The sequence below is a fragment of the Beta vulgaris genome, chromosome 3, assembly GCF_026745355.1.
Source record: "Beta vulgaris subsp. vulgaris cultivar EL10 chromosome 3, EL10.2, whole genome shotgun sequence".
Taxonomy (NCBI): domain Eukaryota; kingdom Viridiplantae; phylum Streptophyta; class Magnoliopsida; order Caryophyllales; family Amaranthaceae; genus Beta; species Beta vulgaris.
The window spans coordinates 39,021,896-39,045,865 of record NC_079204.1 but is presented as its reverse complement, the minus strand read 5'-3'; the positions used below and the strand labels follow the sequence as shown (position 1 = coordinate 39,045,865).

The window sequence follows — 23,970 nt, the reverse complement described above, 5'->3', positions numbered from 1 at the left end:
AACGCCATAAAAAATATTTGGGCCCCCACCTGGGTAGATAGCTAACATCATCCATGACATCAAGCTCCTTTTCTTACCTTATGAAAAATAATTTTTTTTTGAATCTAGAGTATGAAAATTCAAATTGGCTTGAATCAGATACAAATGCTAATTGATTTGGATTCGGATTGGTGAATTGAAATCTAAATTTTATTCAAATTAAATTAGATTAAGCCCTAATCTAAACCGTACAATGAATTTCACCCTACTCATAAGTCCTAACATCTTTTTTTTCTTACCTTATGAAAAATAAAGAAAATTTGAAAACAGGGTGACACAAGTTTTTTTGCGGGTAGACCGTAGATTTATAAAAATTTAGAATAAATGAATTGAAAACAAACAGATAAGGCAAATTAAGGGTGACTCTGTGTAGGTTCGTCTCCATTTTCCTTCAACCAGAGAACATCAGTTTGCACTTTGCAGCAGCAGTCACCACCAAAACAAAAGAAAATGTTAGCAAATTCACCATCTCTAACTCATGTTTGTCCACATTCTTACACACTTCCCTCTTATCATTCAAAAAACTGCAAGCTTCTTCTATCTGCTTCTGCTTTATCTCGCTTTAAACCTTTCAAAACTCTTCCTTCTCTTAATTTGCTTCTCCAAAGAAATTTCCATGGCAGAAAGTTCAATTTTAGAGCTCTGGCTGAAACCCAAGTTTCTGAGTCTCCCCAAGATGCTCTGCAGCCTCATTCTGTCAAAATCCCTTTTGGAGATAGACATGTAAGTCCCAGTTTTTTTATAAGCTTTTTATTTTTTATTTTTTTGTGGGTTCTTTTTTGTTTTGTGTAATTATAGGAATTGGTTCATTGTGTTTATCTAATATGAGACGGTCTTACCGTGATATTGTCTCACTATTTCTTTTGTTTACGTTACTTTTTAGGTGTTCTCTTTAGCTTAAAGTGTAATTTAAGAAGGTATTTTTCTTTTGTAAACAAATTATTGTCTGTGTGATAAACAAGGAGCATGAGAAAAGCTTATTTGTAAAAGACAATTTTGAACATTAATATCTTTACTTATGTGTAAGTAGAAATTATAAAACCTTCATATTTTGATAATATATTGCCAGACTAGCTAACAAGACCCTACATAACTATGTTTTATGTATAAATGATGCAACTATACAAGAAGGACAGTGTAGTATGTGAATAGTGTCAAAAGTCGTACAACTATAAGAAATGGAGGTAGTATGTTTTCCAAATAATGCTGACATATGGGCATTACTTGATTTATTGGCTTCTGTAGCAGTACATTGTGTAGACTTATTTATTGCCATCAAAAGGGCTATCTTTTGAAGTTCTCTACTTTGTATAGCTGAACCTCTTTCTGAAAATTGCTCTTTGAATACTTCCACCCATATGTGGAAACTGGATAGTACATTGACCAAGCTGAGTGACCTTAATCACAACATTCTATTTTCTAGATATAATCTCAGTTAATGAATTGCGAATTCCTGATTTGACTAATTTCTAGCTGCTACAAGCAATCCAATTATAAGCTTTGATTAATTTGTGACAAATATGGGCTGTTACATCAAAGTTAGTTTGTTCTACAAACCATTGCAAATCCACATGCGGCATGCCTGTTATATTGCATAATGTCTATGTTGGAAATTCTACAGGACCTTACATTGTGTAGGTGGAGATACTTAAAATGAAATGACTTAATGAATCACAGGAACCTAAAAGTTCTCCAAAAGTAGGTTTCAAAAGTAAAAGTTTGCCTAACCTCTTATACTCAAAATAGATAGTCTACTTTTTTACCTTTTTCAATAATAGTTTTATATTGGATACAAACACCAAGAATGATTATATGCTTTTTAGGTTTTTGAGGAGATTGTACGAGTTTTATGAACGCAATGGCTGTGTTGTTCAATTTGAGTTTATGTAGTACTCCAAGACCCTTGTGAAGGTCATTCCAAGCGACAGATTGAAGACTTTATTCAAGAGATCCTAACAAATAGACAAGCCTCCTAGTGTTTGGACGCAAATGCATTACTCACAAAAGAACTAGGATTTGCTGTCCACTTTGTTGGATGTGTACAATCAAATCCATTCTTAAGTATCGGGGCTGTGAGAGAGCTGAAGATACCAATAACTTCCAGTGGCACTCTTAAGGTGCTTAGATGCTACTCTAGATGCAACCAACATGAAGCTATATTTCTTGAATATGTGAGTAAGAGATCTCATCATTCATACATTATAATGGGTAGATTTCTAGTAACAAAAATTATTGGCAAACTATTAGGTACAGAAAGGAGCATGTGTGCTCAGATTATGTGGAAGCAATGAAGGGAGACACATGCTCTTGAGTGCACTTGAAAGAAACATTTCAAGGTCTAGAGATTTTTGAACTATAGGCCAATACTTTTTTCTGTTACGGAGGTACTTTACTGGGGTCGTCACTTTTGAGTGCTTGGTCTAATGCACTTGTATTTTTCTTAGCAAATAGCCGGTGCTTCCTCGTCTAATACTACATCATCCTTGTTTGCGAGCTATTGCAACATTGTGGAGCATCGATGAACCCATATGTTGTGAACTTAACTCATGGTGGCCTTCAGGTCGATTATGAACTATAAATCTAATAATAGCTCATTAAAATATTTGGCTGCTTACGTATTTTGAAGAATTAGATGGTCATTCCATATCACACTAAAGTCAATGGTTATTGCATATCGCATCAAGGGTCCATCCAGTATGGCCTCTTTGTTATGGGAGGGATGATAGTTCATCCGACCCACTACCTTACTGTAGATAGCAGCCTTTTAAACCATTAGGTTATGCTATGTTGACTAAATAGACTTGCAATCTTTTAGGGTGTCTCCCCTTCCCCAACTAGTATCTTTAAGTGCCATAATGGTTTTGTTGAGCTCAAAGCCAGCCTCCTTTACGTTTATGGAATCATGAAGCTATGAGCTGGTGAAATGCTCCTTTAAGAAAGGTTCAGAACACTTAGAAGAAGTTAGAAGATATAAGATAAGAAACAATAAGCTGAATAGAACAAAAACATATATATGTTCAATATGTTTATTTTCAATAAGGGACAATATCATCTTGTTTCCTTTAGAAATTTGGGAGAGAAAGAGAAAGTGCACATGATGTTGATTTGAGAAAATGTCAAGGACATGGTATTCCAAGTTCCAACTGACACATTTACACAATCTTATAAACGTTTAATTGTTGACAATTTTATTGTTGGCATTAAGTGGTTTATTATGGTAGATTAAGCACTGTACATCATTTTGGGATTATGTTAATTGATCCATTACATTAGCCCAATTTGTACTTATACTTCCTCCGTTGTTTTTCTATTGCGCCAATTGAGTTTTCACGCTTGCTAATGCACAACTTTAACTATTAAGATCTTTCATTACTTTTTAGTAAAAATTATAAAAATTTGGTAACTTGGAAGTATATATCGAGACGAATTAACAAGACCCCACATGACTATATTTTTCCTTACGTAAAAGTCACAATAGATAGTGAAAGGGTGGTAGGTGAAGTGCAAATATCCAATTGTTGTATAGAAAAAAAAAGGTGGAAGTATGTAATTGGAGCCTTATGTAACTTTTAAGAGCCAAATGGATAGAAGTTCTAGAGAAGAAAGTAAAAAAGTGCATTGGAGAATGAGGAAGAATTTGAAACACCTGGCAAGTTAATATGCTCCCACAACTACCAATCTTTAGGATTCAAACTAAAGAAGTATATCATTGAAGAGGTTCATTGATTATAAATCAAGCTGAAAGTGTTTTTTGGATGTTGTACAGATCTTGGTCGAGACAGGTCATATGGGTAGACAAGCTAGTGGTGCTGTTACAGTGACAGATGGCGAAACGGTTAGTTCAAAAATTCGTCTCCGTGCTATTGCATTTGGTTGATATTTTTCTGTTGATGAGTAATGAATATGGTTTTTTGGGTACTGATGTATAGTCTTCGTATGCATCTATTTGATTTCTTATCCTTTTTGGTTATTTTATCTGTAGTTTTTTTGCCAATATTCTATTTTTTTCCGCAGATGGTCTATACTACTGTTTGTTTGGCTGATATTCCTAATGAGCCATCTGATTTTTACCCTCTTTCTGTGAACTATCAAGAGCGGTTCTCCGCAGCCGGTCGTACAAGGTAATCTTCCTTTATTTTCTCAGTGTTTAATCCAAGGTAATATATATCTGAAAGCACACAGTCTTTGATGGGGGGCTTTCTTTTCTCTTTGCCTCACATTAGGTCTGTTTTGTCCTCAAGAAATCACTATGGAATTCTCCTTGCAATTTTTCGATTCTCTGGAAAGTACTTGTTCCAGGACACTATACTGGCCTAGGTTTTTATTCTTTTGTCATGCTCCTTCAAAAGGTCCTTATAGTTGTAATCCGAACTTAACCGCTAGATATGTGGTCTAAGCCTTCCCAGAAGGACCTTTCAACTCTGTTTGTGGCCATTTGTAAAAAATTTGACGTGCCTTATCTTATCTGGCTTTGAATTATCCTTTTGCAGTGGCGGATTTTTCAAACGTGAAGGAAGACCGAAGGACCATGAGGTATGTAGCTCTGCAATTTGATTGATAAGAACCTTCCCGTGTTTATTGACACCACCATCTTATAATTATTAGCTCGTGAAGTTTACTCATTTACTCACGAATAGTCAAATAAGTCTTCATTGACGAATCAATAAATTTAATATCTACTGCATCTGGTTCTATAGGAACTTATTCATACTTGTTAACTTCTGGAAACATTGAATTGACGATAAATGAAAAAGGTTTTTTTCACAATTTACGAAAGGTTTGAAAAATTTGAGGTGTCTTGCCACACAGACATATGTTTATTCAACCTATGAATTATGGTTCCTGCATGATGTGGCGTACTAAAACTCAGACATATGTTTATTCAACCTATGAATTATGGTTTATCTTCATATCCTTTAACTTCATTGTTTAAAAGTGAGATCCCCAAACTGAAGAATGTTGTAATCATGTACTTTACATATTCACATTTCATATATACAATGTTTTCTAGAAGATGACTTCAAATATTTTTGAGATGTGTAACATAACTTTTATTGGGTATCAAAAATTTATTTTCATGCTTTTATATTACATTTGGACAATGAGAGTGGTAATTTCTTGTTTTTATCTATCTTTTCTTTTGAATTATAATGCTTGAAGTTGAAGAACGTTATCAGGGTTTTAGAGACCTTGAATTCATATGTCATGTGGCCTAGGTAGGCCTACCTCAACATGTTTGATCATGATCCTTTCAGTATGATTACATAGGTTGAACTGATGGACACTATGCAATGCTGCTTGTTATTGGTTAGTCAAAATAGGAACACATTAAATGGTTCGGATCATTTTCACTTGTTACATTGTCTTTTTTTATTTTTTTATTTTTATCAAAGGTATAAAGAAATATTATAGAAATTGTGGAGAAGGGGAGTTCCAGAAATCATGAAGGAATAATTTTTAGAACTTTGTGCAAAATGGTGTTCCAACATGCTGTACATCTGACAAAAGTAACTGAAAAACCTGACAGCTTTAGTCCATGAGGAGGTTAACTCTATGCCACAGGATTTTATGAAATGCAATCCTATCTATTGTGCTCCATTACAGATTGCTAGTCTCTGAATAGAGAAATGTTTTCTAAAATACTGGGACTTTATGGTTTTATGAACTGTTCATCATAAATTCAAACTGAAGCGGATCTATTTTGATCAAAACGTTTTGGGTGGACCAGGGCCACAATAATTTATTGTGAACCCAAACTAACTTTATCACACAGAAGTCAAATTTGACTATATTAGAAAAAACGACTAGATCACACGAAAACTGACTATATCAGAAAATTAACTATATCATACAAAAACTGACTATATAAAAGGTGATTATATTATACAAAAATTGACTATATCATATGGTTTCCGGTGCACAATAAGTTATTGTGAACCCTGTTCATTCATGTTTTTTACTATTTGATTATGTCGTGGCCCTTTTCTGCTTCTTATATCATATGATCGACTGTGGCTTAACTTGCAGGTTCTAGTTTGTAGATTGATTGATAGGCCATTGCGTCCTACTATGCTTAAGGGATTTTACCATGATACTCAGGTGTTATCTTGGGTATGAAATTCTCTTCTAAGTGCCTTCTCATCGTGATTTTGTCCTTTACACTGCAATTACCATCTCCGTCCCAAATGTATATCTGGAGTTTTCTCTCTCTGGAATAGTCCTCTTTACTTATTGAGGAAATATCTCATATTAGTTGATCATTGCTTCTATGAAGTCATAAGGTTACAGAATTATTTGGCTGGCGGATGGTAAGTGTTCTAAAATATTTGAACTCTCGAAATTATAGAATGCAATGCGTATATAGAAAGAGTCTATATTTAAAATTCAAAAATTTCTTTTGTTTCTTTACTTTGTTTTATGAAGAATGCTTTATTTGTGTTTAAGAATTGTTGGCATGTTTAGTTTATGAGAAATTTGATCTCAGAATTATAAATCTTTAAGATTATGAAGAAAGAAAATCACTGATATCAACACTACAAGTGGTAACAGTAATGGTAGTGGGTCACGAATCATCGAAGGGGTAGTGTATAATGGGCGGTGAGCGGGGATGGTACCCGTAGGTACCAAGCGGAACCAGATATGCATCAAAATGAGGGGGAAGACCCTTTTGAATTTGCAAGATCAAAACTGATGAGAATAGAGGAATATAACCATTTCTATGGGTCAGGGATCATAATCCCTATACTCGTCCGGCAATCCAAGTGTATACCCTGGCCAAGACTCTGCCACGCTATGAACCATGGATAACCTTCCGCCTCACTTATTGGAAATTGTTAGCTTTATATGTAGCAACATCATCCTTGTTGGACGATGATACCACCATGGAAACACTTAGCAAAAATTTGATAAGATGGGACGGGACACATGAGGAAGTGATAAATGAGATGGAAAGAACTAAGCAGGCGGCAGGTACTCGTGACATGGGACTGGGAGCTGATTATTGGATATAAATGTTCAATCGACTAGCTTTACATGAGTATAGTAGGACAAGTGAAGGGAGAGGGTCTACCCTTACTCCTCCTAGCTCTGCCTCTAGCATGGCTCCTCCCCGACCACGAAGGTCGGAAGACTCCGCTACTAGCATAATACTTCCCCGGTCATGAGACTGTAGGGGATCGAGTGGGGTTGTGTTTCAAGGTAGTAATTCCCGTGCTAGTGATCGAGATTATGTTCCGAAAACCCCCTCGTCCAGTAGTGATGATTGTGGTTATGCGTATGATCCCCGCAATATCCGTTAGCTTGGACGGAAGAGATGAGTTAGTTGAGCTGGGAGAAGTTTGGTTCAGTTGTTGCCTTCATTTTAAGAAAATAGTTATGTTTAGGTTGTTGGTCATGGGTCATATGGTTAATTTAGTTCCGTACTTCCGTTAAGGGCTGCAAGTGTATGTACTACAGTCAAGAGTTATGTCACGTTGCATGTATGGAAGTTATGTATTAGGGGAATTCTATTTCCTTTGGAGTATCTAAGTGATGAATGGAATATGTTATCTGAACTACTTGTGAACAAACTATTTACAATCAATCAATATTATTTGATTGGAATTACTAAGAACCTAGAAATGCTATCTTATAGGTTATGGCATACATTGAAGTAAGCAACGAAATCCAGCAAAATGTAGAAGGGTCCGAGCAAGATGGCTCGCTCAATAACTTAAGAGAAGAACAAATTTGCCAGTTAAGGGAAATGAATACCCGATTACCGGCGATTCCAGAGAAGTAGGAACAAAATAAAGACAATGATGAAGGTAAATTTTATAAGCGGCTCGCGGCTCGCGGCTCATAAGTGACGAGGATATAATGGTGAGGCAGATAAAGTAAAATTTGAGGACTCGGTAGCTAATATGGAAAAGGCGCTGGAATCACTCATTTAGTTTAAGAATTCAATTACCAAAACAAGAAACTTTTTAACTATTAACACATATACTTTCAACCTCTCAATCACCATCTAATCTACCGCCCAATCAAACTAACACCATTCAAATACACAAATTCTTATGAAAAATTGATTAAACGCACTTAACTAGTTTTCAGTATAGGAAAAGAACACCACTTTCACTTGTTTCCTTAACATGCAATGGTTACACCTTTTTAATACCAGTATAGTAGCTAATAATAATCTAAACCAAGATATTACATCCTCAAAGATCGTTCTTAAGGGTTTTCCCAATAATTTACACTAAACTAGTTCTCAAAGGGGGTTGATTTTGTGTACCTTCTCCTCCAAAGAGTGTAACTCAACTTCTTCTTCTCCTTAAGTTGTGATTCTGACTTCGTTAGGATCCTAAAAGACAAAGTTGCATTCATACAAAATTTCATAAGAAAATTCCTGATGGAAGTACCTTGATTGAGCCAAAAAATTCAATATACTTACTGTTTCCTTAGTTGAAGAAGATGAGCCTATTTCTTGAACTTGAAGCTCGACTTTTTCCCTTCCCAGTATGCACATACATATAGAGAGTAAGAGTAAGGATTAGGCCTTGCGTGCAAGATTTAAGAAAGAGAAAATGGGAAAAACGAAGCTGGAAACCAACCCCTCCATTATTGCAAAACAAGTTTCCTTGGCTTATTGTGATGAAATTTTTATGAGGGTTAGGGAAACATGTGAGGAAGGCTTGGACGCATTTAACTCATGTGAATCATCCACTAGCAAGGTTATTTGGGGTCTCTCCTAACACCTGATCCAATACAACAATTTTGTGCTCTTCTTTTGTCATAACCTAATTCTTAATTATTATTATACTATATGTTAGTGGTCTAAGGCCCCACAAGGGTGATTATCGCACTCTAAATATCCTTGACATAGCTCCCCTTGATTAACTTAGGTCCCCCTTAGTTAAAAGAAATCCCAAAGTCCATTGTACCCATTGGAGTGCTTAATAGTCGCTTCTTGATTTCTTATCCTTCCACAATTTTGTACGATTACATATCCTTAAATAAGACATCCCGGACCCTAATACTCAGTTAGTATAATCTAGTTGGTTACTTATCATCAATTTAGAATTTTACTCATTTTTTATTATCACTTTTCATGCAACCATTACACGTAAGCACAAAATATTCACATCACATTTCCACACACGACTTATCATACGTATTAATCTCGTACGATGAAATTCTAATTTTGTAACTTAAGTTACTTAATCATAGATTCAATTCTCGTCATTTACTGGCTGTTACATGTTTCCCCCCTCAAGAAGTTTCGTCCCGAAACTCAAGTCGTATCTTAGTTGCGGATAACAGTCCCTCATATCCGCTTCTTTCTCCCAAGTAGCCTCTTCTGAACCATGGCTTGACCATAAAACTTTAACCAACGGAATTGTTTGATTTCATAGAACTTTTTCCCATCGATCCAATACCCTTATCGATCTCTCCTCATAACTGAGGGTTTCATCAAGTTGCAAGGGTTCATATGATAACACATGAGAGGGATCATGCACATATTTCCGAAGTTGCGATACATGGAACACATTATGAAAGCAGGACAGTTCTGTTGGTAATGCAATCTCATAAGCTACCTCACCGACCCTTCGGAGAACTTCATAGTGCTCGATAAACTTCGGGCTGAGCTTTCCTCAAACACCGAATCTTTTTACACCCTTCGTAGGGGAAACTTTAAGGAAAACTTTATCACCTTTCTCGAATTCCAGTTTCCTCCTCCGTGTGTCTCCATACTTCTTTTGATGATCCTGGGCGATTTTTTTTTTTCTCCCGATTGATACGGACCTGATCCATGGTTTGTTGAACCAATTCTGGCCCCACTGGTATCTCATCTCTCAAATCATCCTAACAAATCGGTGTTCGACATTTCCGTCCATACAAAGCTTTATAGGGAGCCATTGTAATCGTGGTCTGATGACTGTTGTTATAGGAGAATTCTATCAAGGCTAGATGATCTTCCCAAAACCCTTGAAACTCTAAGACACATGCTCATAGCATATGTTCTAGCACTTGAATTCTCCGTTTGGCCATCAGTGGCAGGGTGAAATGCAATGCTAAATCATAATGTTGTCCCGAAAGCCTCTTGAAAAGGATCTCTATTTGAGATGATGGTTACCGGCACTCCATGGAGCCGAACGACATTTCAGATATAAGCATCAACCATTCCATGTCTCCTTCATGGCAAGGAACCACGTTGTTTTAGTAAGTCGATCAACTATTACCCATATCGAGTTGTTCCCCTTCCTAGACCTCGGTAACCCGGACACAAAATCCATAGAAATCGAATCCCATTTCCATTCTGGAACGGGTAGTGGTTCCTGCCTCGCTATTTTCTTTGTATATACAGAACGCCAGAATAGTATGCCAGCCCACAGAAGAATCATAATTTTGACATGTTTATGTAGTTGCTCAAGTTCTAATAAATCAAGATTACCATATGTTCTGTTGTTCTTATTTTTCGCTTCCCATTTTAATTAGGATTAAGGCTCTGACATTGTTGTTCTATTTCGATATTATGCTTTCTTATTCAAATTATTGTTTGTGTGCCAAGGTTTTGAGTTATGATGGGCTGCATCCTCCTGATTCTTTGGCAATCACGGCAGCTGGGATAGCAGTGTATGTCTGATAAGGACTATGATATGATACGTGTTGATATAGTGTGATTGATGCTATGTGGATTATGTAAACTGTAACTGATCATTAAATATGCAGAGCTCTGTCAGAGTTGCCGCATACAAAGCCAATTGCCGGAGTCCGTGTTGGTCTTGTTGGTGGGAAGTATATTGTAAACCCTACAACTAAAGAGATGGAAGATTCGGAGTTGGATCTGGTACTAGCAGGCACTGATAGCGCTATCCTGATGATAGAGGTTTGTATTGCATTTCTTTAGTCACTGCCGGAATTTGTATTATTGCTATCTTTTCAAGACCTTTGAATTTGATTGAACCTGCCGCAGGGTTATTGCAATTTTCTGCCAGAAGAAAAGCTGCTACTTGCTGTAGAAGTTGGACAGGTGGTTTATACTATCTATTTGGCTTGCTCCTGGTGTGTTAATATTAATTACCTTGTGCAAAATGGTTTTCATTTCATTTCCTGCATGCTCTTGCTGTATGTTATAATAAAGAAGTTCCATTGGCTCCCGTGAGAATCGAGTGGAGAAAACTTCTCCTGTCTCTTTTCTTCTATTAAAATTTCGGGCACCTTCACTGGTAGATGGTTCATAGTTCATACAGTTATGTTCACTTAACCTGACCTTGAGCATTCTTATTCTTTCTTGGTCAGTTGGTCTTACCATTTATTTGTAACTTGCCAGTCACGGAAGCAAAAGAAAGAATTTCTCTGGAAGTCATGCATTTTCTTATCCTTGTCAGTGCTGACCCCCCCCCCCTCTGGTTTAACCGTGTTCCTGGTCTTGAACCAATCGCCTAGTTTAACACTCCTGATTGTGGCTATGTGATCTTATGTTTCTCAGACATGGTCGAACAATCGATTATGAATATAGTTTTTGGTATCTCAATTTAGAAGAATATTTATGTCAGGGAGAATTGCACAAGATAAACTTTGGATACTTTGTGGGCATTATGGGATTTTTATATAGCATGTCTTATGCATAAACATGCAAGAAACATTTTTATTCGAAATGATGGAACTGAAAAGTTGAACAATGGAATTATAGTTCCTCAAAGTACTGGTGGCATGGGATGACAAGGATTTTGGGTGAGCCTAGTGATATTGAGACAAAAGTTCGTTTTTGTCCCTTTCTAGTTTATACCTAGGATTAGGTGCCAAGTACAGATTTTGCTGAAAGAATTTATCATTTCAGATAAAGTTACATACTTACATCTACTGATCATAGTGAATTTAGGCCATTGCTGCCAAAATCCAGGTATAGTCATAATGAAGAGATTGCTTTAAGGAAATTGACTTCTTCAAGACCTATAGTTTTTCTCCCCCTTGTGTGTGACTGTGTGTCTGCGCTTGCTTCCATCGTGTGCGTGAGGACTTGTGGTTTTAAAAACTGTATTGTACGTGCATCAATCGTTAGTCATTATCTTTATTTGTGTACATGTAATCTCAGGATGCAGTGCAGAAAATTTGCAAAGAAGTGGAGACTTTGGTCGAAAAGTGCGGGAAACCTAAAATGGTTGATGCCATAAAATTGCCGCCTCCAGAGCTATACAGGCATGTTGAGGTATATCAGTCGAAGCTAGCACGTTTCATCTTATGAAGTTATTTATTTTCAAGACTGGTGCATTTTTCTCCTTTTAGATTAGTTTGGATGACACATTATAATGTTTTTTTTTTTTCCGGGAGGAAGTTCTGTAAAGGTATGTTTTTTGTCATCTTAATTCCCATGGTACAATTCGAAACCATTGGTTGGAACTTCTTTCCTGTACCTATAGCACATAAAAAACTAATCCAGATAATTAATCCAGGGGTCAATCTGTTCGTGACTTAAATATTATCCATGTTCTATTGAAAGTTGATGACATTTTGCTTTGCTATTGAAGTTTTGCAAACTTCTACTGCATGTGTCATATCCTTAAGTAGTAAGCCAACTTAGCTGTCCACAGAGCAGGACTCCCTCAGTCCGCTAGTAGCTGTTAAATGAATGGAATGCAAAAGAAAAATAAGGAACATGATCAATAGGACAATGTGCTACATTTACCCAAGCACCCTCCCATCAGGTTCACATACCATGGGTGCAACAAGGGTAATTAAGTAAGTCCAAGGAGATTCCATTAGCAGACAGTGGTAAATAATTGTCATGGAAAGTTAGTTATATAAAGAGAAAGATAAAAGCCTCTAGCATCGAAAGGGAAAGGCAACTCATAATTGTTTTACGTAGAGAATAGTGAAAAAGAGAAACGCATTCAGAAATTTATAATGAGAACTCTTTTGTAATTGGAAAGAATCAGCCTTTTGAATGCTGAAAGTATTAAATTCCTCTTTGGGAAGGTTTTCAATACACGAATAGCTACTGTTACTACTAATCTCTCTTTTCTCTCTGCTGCAAGCCATCTCCTTCTTCCTTATCTTCAGAGTTCTCTTCTTCTCAGATCTTCAATACAGTAGACATTTAAGTGTCTCCCGCAGGGGAAAAAACGCGGTCGCGTTGTCGCTGGAATGGCTTGTAATGGGGAAATAAAATGTTTTGCCGCCGACGTGGCGTGAATTTTTTCTAAAATTTCACATTAATATGTCCTAACCTTATTTGCTTTGTTTTAGTATATGAAGCATTATTACAACATAATATAATCCAATCTATCATAATATCATGTTTCATTAGTTATATAATTAAATCGTAAAATATTTTTGGCCAATATTTTTAAAAAACGAATGTAGCGGGGATAAAAGCGTCCTAACGCGGTGATTTCGCATTACGGAGCGGACGACACGGCAAGAAGTATGTGATTTTAATTATGGCGTTCCGTAACGGGATTTCGCGGAACGACAAATCTAAAATCCGTTACAGAACGACCCTTCTACAATGGAACTGGAGAGTTTTAATTCCATGGTCTCCCGTCATTAGCTTAACTTTTGCCAAAAGTAATTTCTATTATTGGCATATTAAATGCTAGAAATTATCATTTCTAGGAATCTAACAAGTATTATAGGATATCCAAATGAGGAAGATTGGAAAATATTGGAGGGTGGAGGGAGTATGAATTAAGGATGAGACAAGCTATGAAAAGATAACATATGGCTAAGGATAGACGGCAAAATGGCAAGCAGGTGCAATCTACATAAAAAGGTGATAAAAAGCTTAATGAACTCGGTGTATTTGCTAATGAATACAACATGACTTTTATTTTTAATTTTTATTTTTAATTTTTCCTATTATCTTTTTTGTAACTTAAATTGCTGCGTTAACATCTCCTAAGTCCTCCTGTCTTGTTCAGGTCATGGAGGAAGGTATATGCGAGATCTTCGTTTGCTATATTTATCTTGATAGTATAAATTTCATATTTAATTGTGTGCTATAAGTTGGGTAACAAGGTTGTCCTATGTAACTACTTTCTGCTATCAATGATAATTTATATGCAGATAGTGAAATTTTTTGTTACGTGGCAATTGCTCAAATTTTCCCCATCTTTATGTTGTATGATAGCATCATTAGGTTGCAAACTCTAGACCTGTTTTGTGGTATTAGTTTGCAGATGTCACTAACTTATATTATATACAAGTAATAAACATGCATAACTGAGGTTTCCTCTTTCTTGTTCTGTTCACCCCTATTTAAGGAAATTGCTGGAGATGAATTGGTACATATACTGCAAATAAAGAAAAAAATACCGAGAAGGAAGGCTCTTGCGTCATTGGAGGAGAAAGTTGTGGATATTCTTACTCAAAGGGGCTATGTTGGAAAGGGTGGGGCTGCTCTAACTGTCGAAACTGAGCCAGATTTGTATGTGGATGATGATGATGAAGATGAGGAAGTGGTTGTAGATGGTGAAGTTGATGAAGGTGATGTTCACATAAAGCCATCTCCGAGAATTTTTACTCCCTTGGTAAAACCTTCTCTCTTTTTCATCCTTTAGTTATTTTTGGTTCATGAATGTTTACCTCTCTACCTAAGTGTTTCATTTGCCGTGTGCATGAAACTAATGAAAGTTGAAGTAACTATAACCTTAGCATTATGTTGACCAAGAGATATGTAAAAAAGGATCTCAACATTCTTGAAGCACGCAGCTGCCACCTCGGTTGGATTATTATCTTGTTGATGTAAGGGTCTTGATGCTATCTAGGAATGACTGTTATGGTCAGGATTTTCTTCTCATATCTGTTTTTTTGAACTTCTCTTTGTGCCAAAGAAAGCTCCCACATAGCTATCTTTCCCTCCCCCACCAAAAATTTGACTGTTTCTCTCATTTCAAATGGTGTATACAGGGAAGGCTTTAATATTTTTAAATTACATGTGGATCAGAAATTCAGAATGCACTATGTCATACTTAAGCAAATCTTATGTAGCTTTCTTTGTACTATTGAGAGAAAGGGGCATTAGAGGAAAAACACTTCCATCCTTGATCATATAGTCGACGATGGTGTGGTATGGTCTTATCTAATGGGATCTACAAATAGTCCCCTTTTTTTGAGTTTTCCATATGATTTTTTTTGATTGCTTCTAACAACAAAAACAACAAAATTGTATATTACTTCTGTACACCCAACGTCAAATGAGTATGTATATGTACCTTATCAAATGAGTATGCATCTTTTCAAATGAATATGTATCCTTTCAAATGAGTATGCATGTATCTGGTCAACTGAGTATATGTTTGATCAAATGAGCATGCATCAAATGTGTACATATTTTTTTCAAATGAGTATAGATTTTAAAATTAACTTTACAAGTAAAGAGCCAAATATTCAATTGAGTACGTAAATGTTCAAAATGAGTGCATTTGTTGAAATGGGTATGTCTTAGTTTAAACATGGATGGAATTTTTAATTGAATATGAAAATTCTATAGTGTCCACAAGATTAGGATCAAATATTTTACATTAACTTCTCATGAGTACAATAAGTTTTAAACAAGCACAAGATGTTCCTTCTATATAACTCAACTTAGACCACATAAAAGGATCAAATACTGATATTAAAAAAGCTATCATTTCCAAGAGATTGTAGACATCCACAAATTTTCATAAATATTTGTTTAACAAGAATCACTGACATTGACATGTAATAATAATTAATACATATTCCCCATATATAATCATTTGGAATTTTTTTTTTTAAATAAATGTAATCCTCTGCAAAAATATTATGCTTATCTATAAAAAAATGTATATATACTCATTTGAAAAGATACACTCATTTGTGGAGATATATATAGTCACTTGAAAAAATGCATACTCATTTGGCAAGATACATACTCATTTTGCCTTGGATGTACGTAGATCTATGTACTCCAACGTGTACGGTATAGGCACCGCAAAAATAACCGCCTGAGACGCAAGGTCTACATTCTGATTTTGTTGAGCTTTTTGAATCAAATCAATGTTTCATGATTAAAAACATGTTTTTATGATGCAAAAAGAATCCCTAAATTCCTTTTTTCCAGCCACCAACTGTCGAACTTCTTCCTGTTACGCATTTATGGAAACTTTTGTTTTCTTCAGCTTTCTTTATCCTTTCTCGTTCTTCTTCCGCCGCTTATGTTCTTATGTTTTTGAGGGTTGTAGCAAGATGGTACCACTAGGGTGCTTGAGAGAACAGTTAAAAGTTAATAGTTGGCGGGGTTTAAACAAACGTTTTCTGGTTCAGATTAAAAACCAATTCTTTTATTTATTTGTTTTGTCATAAAAAAATTATTAAAAGTTACACTCCATGTCCCCCTCTTTCCTAAATGCTGTGCACAAGTTGATATTTGGTCAAACTTAATCCACTTTAACTGTATTTGTTATCTATCTGATTTTTTAAAAGGTTGCACCATGGCTGGGGTAGATACATAGCAATTTAGGATACCTTCTCTAGTCCCTTTGTTATATTTCCCCTTGTTGGACAAATATTCCAATACATATGTTTCAATTTGCATTGTTGATATTTAGTCGCTTGGTCATATTTTCCCTTGTTGGACAAAATTTTTCTATAGTTAATACTTTAGTTCTAATTAGAGTTTGGTATCGAGCCTTTCAAGATGCAAAATCAACATGTATTGTGGATATTGCTTTCTTTTCTTTTAGTTTTCTTTTTCATTTTTTTTTTAATATGTAACTCGTAATTGTGTTGCAAGGGCACCAAGGTAGATGATATGAAAAGTAAAGTATTAAGGCTCCGTTTTGTAGGGTGTAAAACATTGTCCTGGAAAACTATTTTCCTCTATTTTTAATTTTACATTGTTTGGTTTGTAAAGGAGTGTAAAATCATTTTCTCTACGAGTAAAATTGTTCTCCCAATGTTGGAAAACCATTTTCCCTTCAAAAACGAAGGGAAAACTGTTTTCGTCCTTTTCCTTATCTCTCTTGTACACTCATCTCACTACCTCCTTACGTTCCCTCTCAGTTTCATCATTTTTTACATGGAATCAAAGAATGGAAAACTAATTTCAGAATTGTGTCTTCTATTGTAAACTTGCTTTCCATGAAAATCATTTTACACTGAAAATATTTTACACCCTACCAAACGAGTTTAAGATGCAAATTCTATAGTGTGGCACTGTTACCAAGCGTATATTGTTTTTCATGGCAAATCACGTTTTCCTCTTGGAATATTCAACTTGTCTCATAATGAAGATCTATTATTCATTTTTCAGCTGTCAGAATTCTGTGAGAATTTCACCTAACCATGTTTGTCAAGGAAGAAATCCATATTTGGATCCCGAGCAATGTTTGTAGAGGATAGGGTATAGGATGGCATCGAGGTTGTGGACTCCTACTTATACCTTTATAAGACAAGAATCTTCTGAGCTCTGCCAATAATCTTCTGAGAAACTTATGGGCAAGAGAGATCTAAGGTTGAGGAGACACAAAGAAAGAGAAGAGGGGGGGGGGGAGTATTGCTTACATGATTATGAAATATTTGAGTATGGTGTTTAATCTGACCGAGCTTGTGAGAATTTTCATGATCCCTTGTGAAATCCACTGTTTAAGTAGCTACGCCTAGTCTCTTTGTGCTAGAAAAAATAATCCACGGGAAGGACTTATTTGAGGATGAAGAATTCGTGTTACCCACTCGCTTTCTTCCTTCCTTCCCCTTCTTAATTCGAAGGAGAAGTGTTGCAACAAGGGAGGGGGGGTATTTCGCAATTCACATGAAACCTAGTTCCTAATTAGTAATTCAATTCCAATAAGTTAAGTGTTATTCTTATTGGGAATTTTTTAATCTCAATTAAAAAAAAAACAAATTCATTTCGAAACTTTTTTTCTATTTAGGAGCAAAGAAATGAAATAATACAACGGTTTTGGAGTTAATCTATAAGAGGAGATCATATGAAAATGTTACCGATTCTTTCGTTTTCTTGGGTCACTGGCCATCCGCCGGGAGTTTCGAGTTTAATACCGATATTTTAGCAACAAATCTAATAAATCTCAGTGTAGTGCTTGGTGTATTGATCTTTTTTGGAAACAGAGTGTGTGCGGGTTGTTTGTTTCAAGAATAGGTTGGATTTAATCAACTGTACCTCTTTTCTTTATAATTAGGGCAAAAGTTGCATGATTTCACGAATGACTTCTGAATCAATAATAAATAAAGAAATCATTTGTAAGAACCATAGCATTTCGTGATTTGTTGGTAAATATACTTTGATTCTCTATCATGTCACTCAATCCTTTATGCTAAGTTTTGACTGTGATGGATAAATTCATTTTTTCCAGTTGTTCGCTGAAGTAGATGTGAAGCTGGTTTTTAAAGAAACTACATCAAAATACCTACGAAAACGTATTGTTGAGGTACGACCACTTTTCTTCGTCATTTTGTTACAATGTTAATATCCTTTTTACATTAGGTTGCTAAATACTTCATCTGTTTCTTTTACTTGCGACATTGGAGCATCGCACAAGAAAATAGGAGAAGAGAGAGATAAAATAAGCGATCCCATGAGCTAGAAGAGACTCAAGAGAGAAAGAGATAAAATTTGCAACTTCCAAAAATGAGGAAGTAAAATTAATTTCTAATTCTGCATGATTTGATAAATATGGTGAACTGCTGGGAATGAAGAAGTTCTCTTAAAGAAAATTATTGCAAAGGTGTTATTGATTTTTATTCTAGGTAGATCACATTAAGGAATCATAGAGTAGGAGGGAACACCGAAGTGCAAAGGTTCTTGCTAGTGCAAGATCTTGAGAGGCTAGATCAATGACATAGCCTTTTAATTTGAATAAGGAGTGTTGGTTCTTTGATCCCATCGGTCATGGTTTTCGGATGAAGGAATCTATTACAAATTTGGCTGCCATATGCAATAGTAAGTAGAAGTAAAATCTAGGAATGTAGTGTTTCTTTAATGTTGGGTCTTGTGTTTGATCAAGATTAAGAAGTGGAAAATCCTATCTGGTAAACCGACCTTTCTATTATTATTCTGTTTAGTAACTGGTTTAGATTTTGTTCAAGTTCCTTGAATATATTAATTGTATCAAAGAACAGATACTTCTACATTAGTGGACTAGAAGGAGACAGAACATGTGCAATGGTGGACAAGCTTGGACCAAGTCCTATCTTCTCTCTCCTCTGCTCCTCCTTCGTACACCTCACACTCCACAAGCTATGGACCTTACTTGTTTCAACCCTCTTATTTTCCCCCAATGGTGAACTTGCTCACCCATTTCTCCTTTCTACTTTTACTATACCCCACCATATATTCTTCATCATACCCAATTATTTTATACTCCATCCGCATTTTTTATTTGCTACATTGTTGCTTGGGAAATAAACCACTAACTTTGACCGATTATTTTGATTTTTTATAAGTAAAAATATAGTCATTTGTGGTCTTGTCAGATCGTCTTGATGTGTAGATCCATAATATCAAATTTTTCTAATTTTTTCTTAAACAAAACAAGAGATATTAAGGGTTAAAAAACATCTTGAAAACCGCGCAACAATAATGTAGCAAATAAAAAGAAAAGCAGAGGGAGTATTCTTTAAAACTATATTTTATGTTTTTTATTCACAAAAACCAATTGTGGGGTTGATCTTACATCTAGCACCAACTCCATCTTCCTCATAGTTCCCCTTAGTGTATGAATATTGGTAGTCTGGAGGGGAGTCTTGAGCAAAAACTTTGATAGTCTTAGAGTAAAGACTATGCAAGAATGTTGAATGTAAAACATGGGAGTCTTGGAGTGAGTTTGATATTTAAAGACTCCATCCAAGACTATGACATACAAGGGGTTAAATTTCTAGCCACTTAAAAGTTGACATTTGTCTTTTTGAAAAAAAATCCATATAATACATAGTCTGTAGAGAGTCCGAGGGATAAAGTATAAAATTGAAATGAGTTCGGAGTGAGTATGTAAAATTAAAAGTTAGTGAAAAGCTGACGTGGCAAAATATGAAGTTTGGAGTTGAGTCTGAAGGATAAACTCACCCTTACTTCCCCATAATAGGTAACTAGCTATGCCTTAGTCTTTATGATCTTAGATGCTATGAACCACCCGACTCCACCCATACTCTATACATACAAGAGGAAAGCCAAGGGTAAAAAGGGGGACACTGAGAAGAATGTTAGAGAATACTACTGAGATTGCTGACATCAAGGAATAGTACTGAAAATATCTAGTAGCTTTTGGAAAGGATAAATTTGTCATGTCCTAGTAATTCAGTTAGTGGCCGCTATGAGGTGTAATAGAAAGGTTGTAGTAAGAGAGAAGGTAGCAAGGAAGTAGTAAGAGAAAAAACTGTTAAATTATGGTCAATTTCAATCACCTTTCTCGTTCATCATCAGAATATATTTATACAACTTAGTTAGAGAGTCCTACTAGGAATAATAATCCTATTCCTAATACATATCGTATATAGAGTCCTAACAAGCATACTTGGGAGAGCTCTCAACCTTTCAATGTTGAGATTTGTATTGAGTTGGTTATTTGCTCACTAGTAATACAAACTTATCCCCCTTGGTACTCATTTGCTTGTGATTTTGGTGTTTGTTTTTTTTATCTGAATTTATAGCATCAGACCAACTAAAGACACGACTTCCCCATTGTACATGCTCTAGTTTTCAAAATAAGGTTTGTCCAAAGGGTTAACCATTGGCGTGCAATATTTCAAATGAAATTTAAGGAAATGTTTTACTCCTATGGCACGAGGCCTTAGCTAATTACAGTGTGGTAGCCCAAAGGGAATATACATTAGCTTCATCTCTCCTCTGTAAAGTACGAATATCTCACATGAGCGGTGCCTTATTTCTCTTCTTCTTGGAATATGGTGCTGCAATAAGTGGGTTGATCGTTAAGAAACGGAGAACTTGAAAAGTAACTGAAACTGTTTCCCCTTTTCCTGCGAAACAGAACGGGGAGTCAGAGGGGGTTTGGTTCCTTTTCTCACCTCTTGCTTGAACCAAACAGCTGCATAAACTTGTGTGTACAGGGTTGACCTTTCTAATGCATGAATGCATTCCTATATTACTTAGGTATGATATCTGTATTCACTTGAAAACATTTTAAGATGGCATGTTGATGCAAACATATTTGGCTTTGAAACAGGACACATTGCTCTAGCTTATATGGTTCATCCTTAAATTTTCACATTGCAAGTAGCGGTATCATTGGAGCAGTGAACTGTGTTAAGCCTGTCTCTATGTATGGATATCAATTATTTAGTTCTATCTTTCTTTTCAGGGAGGTCGAAGAAGTGATGGTAGAACTCCTGAAGGGATACGTCCTATCAGTTCTAGATGTGGGTTTCTTCCTAGAGCTCATGGAAGTGCTCTTTTTACACGAGGAGAGACACAGGTTTTCTTTGATTCTTCTAAAGCATAATTCTTTTAGGCTCGGTGTTACTTTCCACGAGTTTGTTTGCAATGTATTTGCACTCTAGACACATCAATATGCCTGATATCACGTTTTTTAATATTGCTTTCTCCAATTCTGCCATAATATCCAGTGATACATCAACCTGTTTGTCTATAATTTTACATTTCTTTGATCCGAATACCAAGTTAGCTTTTCCTATCTTTTTGGCACGAATTTCATGTAGAAAATTGTATAGCAGGAATGAGAACAACAATTACATCTGAAAATTGATTTCGACCCTTGGTCCTTATATGAGGTCGAAGGTTGACAAATTCAGTCCATAGTATTTAGGGCTACACAGAATTTTCTGAATCTTGTTGAGAAAATGGGGATACTAATATAAAGCACTTAACAATCAGATTGCAATTGTTGAAAGTAAAAAAATTTAGACTGTTAAATTGCTGAGATAGCTGAGAAAGAAGTGGAGCTTGACTTTATTTTGCTTCATGTATGTAAATACTCGTTAAACTTGCATTTCTGAAGAATTTATTATTTAATAAAAAGTTATTAGTAGATATCTATGACAAAAATTATGTATCTTTTTTCGTGGATGACACTTTGTTGGTCGATGACACAAGAGAAGCTGTGGATGGCGAGTTACTTAGACCTTTAGAGGGTTTCGATACATGGAATGCAACATTAGGAAGCACAAAGAAGGCCCAGATTAAGACTTAAGGCAAGTGACACATGCTACACCAAAGAAATATTGTTTGAAGTATCTTTGTTCAATTATCCACGATAATGGTGAGATGGAGAGAGATGTTGTTGTGATGATAGAGAGAGGTCCAGATGTACTTTACCATTACCTTGGATAATTGAATGATGATGCTTCAAACAATGAAGATACTTCAAACAATCTTCTTCACCATTGCCTCAGATAAATCTAAAGTATTTCTTTGGAAGCACCTTTGTTTGATTAGCCAACAACTATCCTACGAATTAATAATATGTCACATGTTATTTAGTATCTATAGGTACCTTCAAATTATTACCCTTAATGATATCCTTACAAGAATTCTGAAGAAAGACTATCATTGTGGTGTGATGTAACATTTTCTTACTAGGATAGTTGTGTTTAGCTAAATTCCTTTAGATGACGCTTGATTTAATTTGACCTATCTGCTTGGGCCAACATAATGTTTTCATAATTTTACTCCTATTACAAATATTACCTTTCTATTTATATTGTTATATAGTTTACATTTTAAAGCCATTTTCAGTATCTTTTGTGGGTTTCTCAGAAACACTCACTCTTTAAGTTCGATTGTTAGGCTCAAGGTAATGTACATCTAGTCCTCTCTAGACCTTGCTCTAGAGCAAGATACTTACTGGTTTTGCTGTTGACCTTTTGTTTAGAGCATTTTATGTCTTTGTAAATATTGTCACGATGAATGCTGGTGAAAGGTTCTTTTACATCCTAAGAGACATTTGGGTGTTATGGGTTTTTGGCTTGTAACTTTTTTTGACACTTTTATTTGTATCTGCTGACTTCTGAGTCATGTTGAAGTATCCTTCTTCTGTCCTTTGGCCTTGTAGCACTGTTAGGCCTGATAAAATATATAACCATGCTGATGCTGTACTTGTATCTAGTTCAATGTCAGTAACCTGACACGATCTGTGTAGCTGCTTCAGTTTGACCATTGTTACTTTATCTTTTCATTTGTGGATTATGGTTGGTCATTGGCGATTTTGCTTTATACCGTTCCCATTCACTCCTCTTTCTGTCACATTGATAGATTCTGAAATCTGTAAATATGCATCTGCCAATCATCTCATGTCTCATCGTCTGAAATTATACTGGTTCTGCTGCATCCATGGTTCATAATCATTCACCTTTATCATTATCTTTTGTCTTACTTTCCTGCATGCTTTGATGGAATGTATTACTGTAACTCTTGTTATTGTCCTAAATACCAAGGGTTTTGTGATTTTACTTAGAAAAAAATACTATGTTTTGCAGTCTCTGGCAGTTGTGACTCTTGGCGACAAACAAATGGCTCAAAGAATTGACAGCCTAGACGGTGATGATGAGTCAAAGAGATTTTACCTTCAGGTACATAAAATATTATGCTTACTTTATTTATTTTGTTTCATTGGATCTGGACCGGGTCCTACCAGATCTAGATGCAAAGATTCAGACCCATCAAGTCCTTGAAAAAATGATCCAGCACCAGATTTACTGGACCTAGCAGATTCATGCATCCTGTACCAATTCATATGTACTATTCAATCAACTACCTTTTTGATTTTGGATGAAAATCTATATTGTCAACGTGTCATGGTATTGTCAAGAAATGTCCACACATCCGAGAAAGTGTTCAAACATCAACGCTAAGGAAATTTCCCAAACCTAGGAGTCCAGATAAGTGGGGGAGCTGAAAGTAAAATGGTAACAGAAAAGAAAAGTTGTTGATTTTAATATTTCATTTAAACGGAAATGTACAAGTATGACTAGGATGCAAATCATCAGGTGGAAGAA

The 23,970-nt window shown here is 35.6% G+C and overlaps 1 protein-coding gene across 2 annotated transcripts in view; it reads left to right on the top strand.

Annotated features, from left to right (window-relative positions):
• Positions 1 to 377: 377 nt before the first annotated feature.
• LOC104884515 (polyribonucleotide nucleotidyltransferase 1, chloroplastic) overlaps positions 378 to 23,970 on the top strand; it is a 38,259-nt gene continuing 14,666 nt past the window's right edge. The window contains exons 1-13 of one of the 2 annotated variants that reach the window (XM_048641460.2): positions 378 to 762; positions 3,806 to 3,874; positions 4,054 to 4,160; positions 4,530 to 4,572; positions 6,067 to 6,150; positions 10,589 to 10,653; positions 10,750 to 10,906; positions 10,994 to 11,050; positions 12,116 to 12,229; positions 14,283 to 14,549; positions 18,357 to 18,431; positions 21,318 to 21,431; positions 23,452 to 23,544. In XM_048641460.2, the coding sequence (XP_048497417.1) occupies positions 490 to 762; positions 3,806 to 3,874; positions 4,054 to 4,160; positions 4,530 to 4,572; positions 6,067 to 6,150; positions 10,589 to 10,653; positions 10,750 to 10,906; positions 10,994 to 11,050; positions 12,116 to 12,229; positions 14,283 to 14,549; positions 18,357 to 18,431; positions 21,318 to 21,431; positions 23,452 to 23,544 (1,518 nt within the window). In that variant the 5' untranslated portion in view covers positions 378 to 489. The remainder of the gene's footprint in view (positions 763 to 3,805; positions 3,875 to 4,053; positions 4,161 to 4,529; positions 4,573 to 6,066; positions 6,151 to 10,588; positions 10,654 to 10,749; positions 10,907 to 10,993; positions 11,051 to 12,115; positions 12,230 to 14,282; positions 14,550 to 18,356; positions 18,432 to 21,317; positions 21,432 to 23,451; positions 23,545 to 23,970) is intronic. The other variant, XM_010669180.4, reaches the window with a different exon arrangement.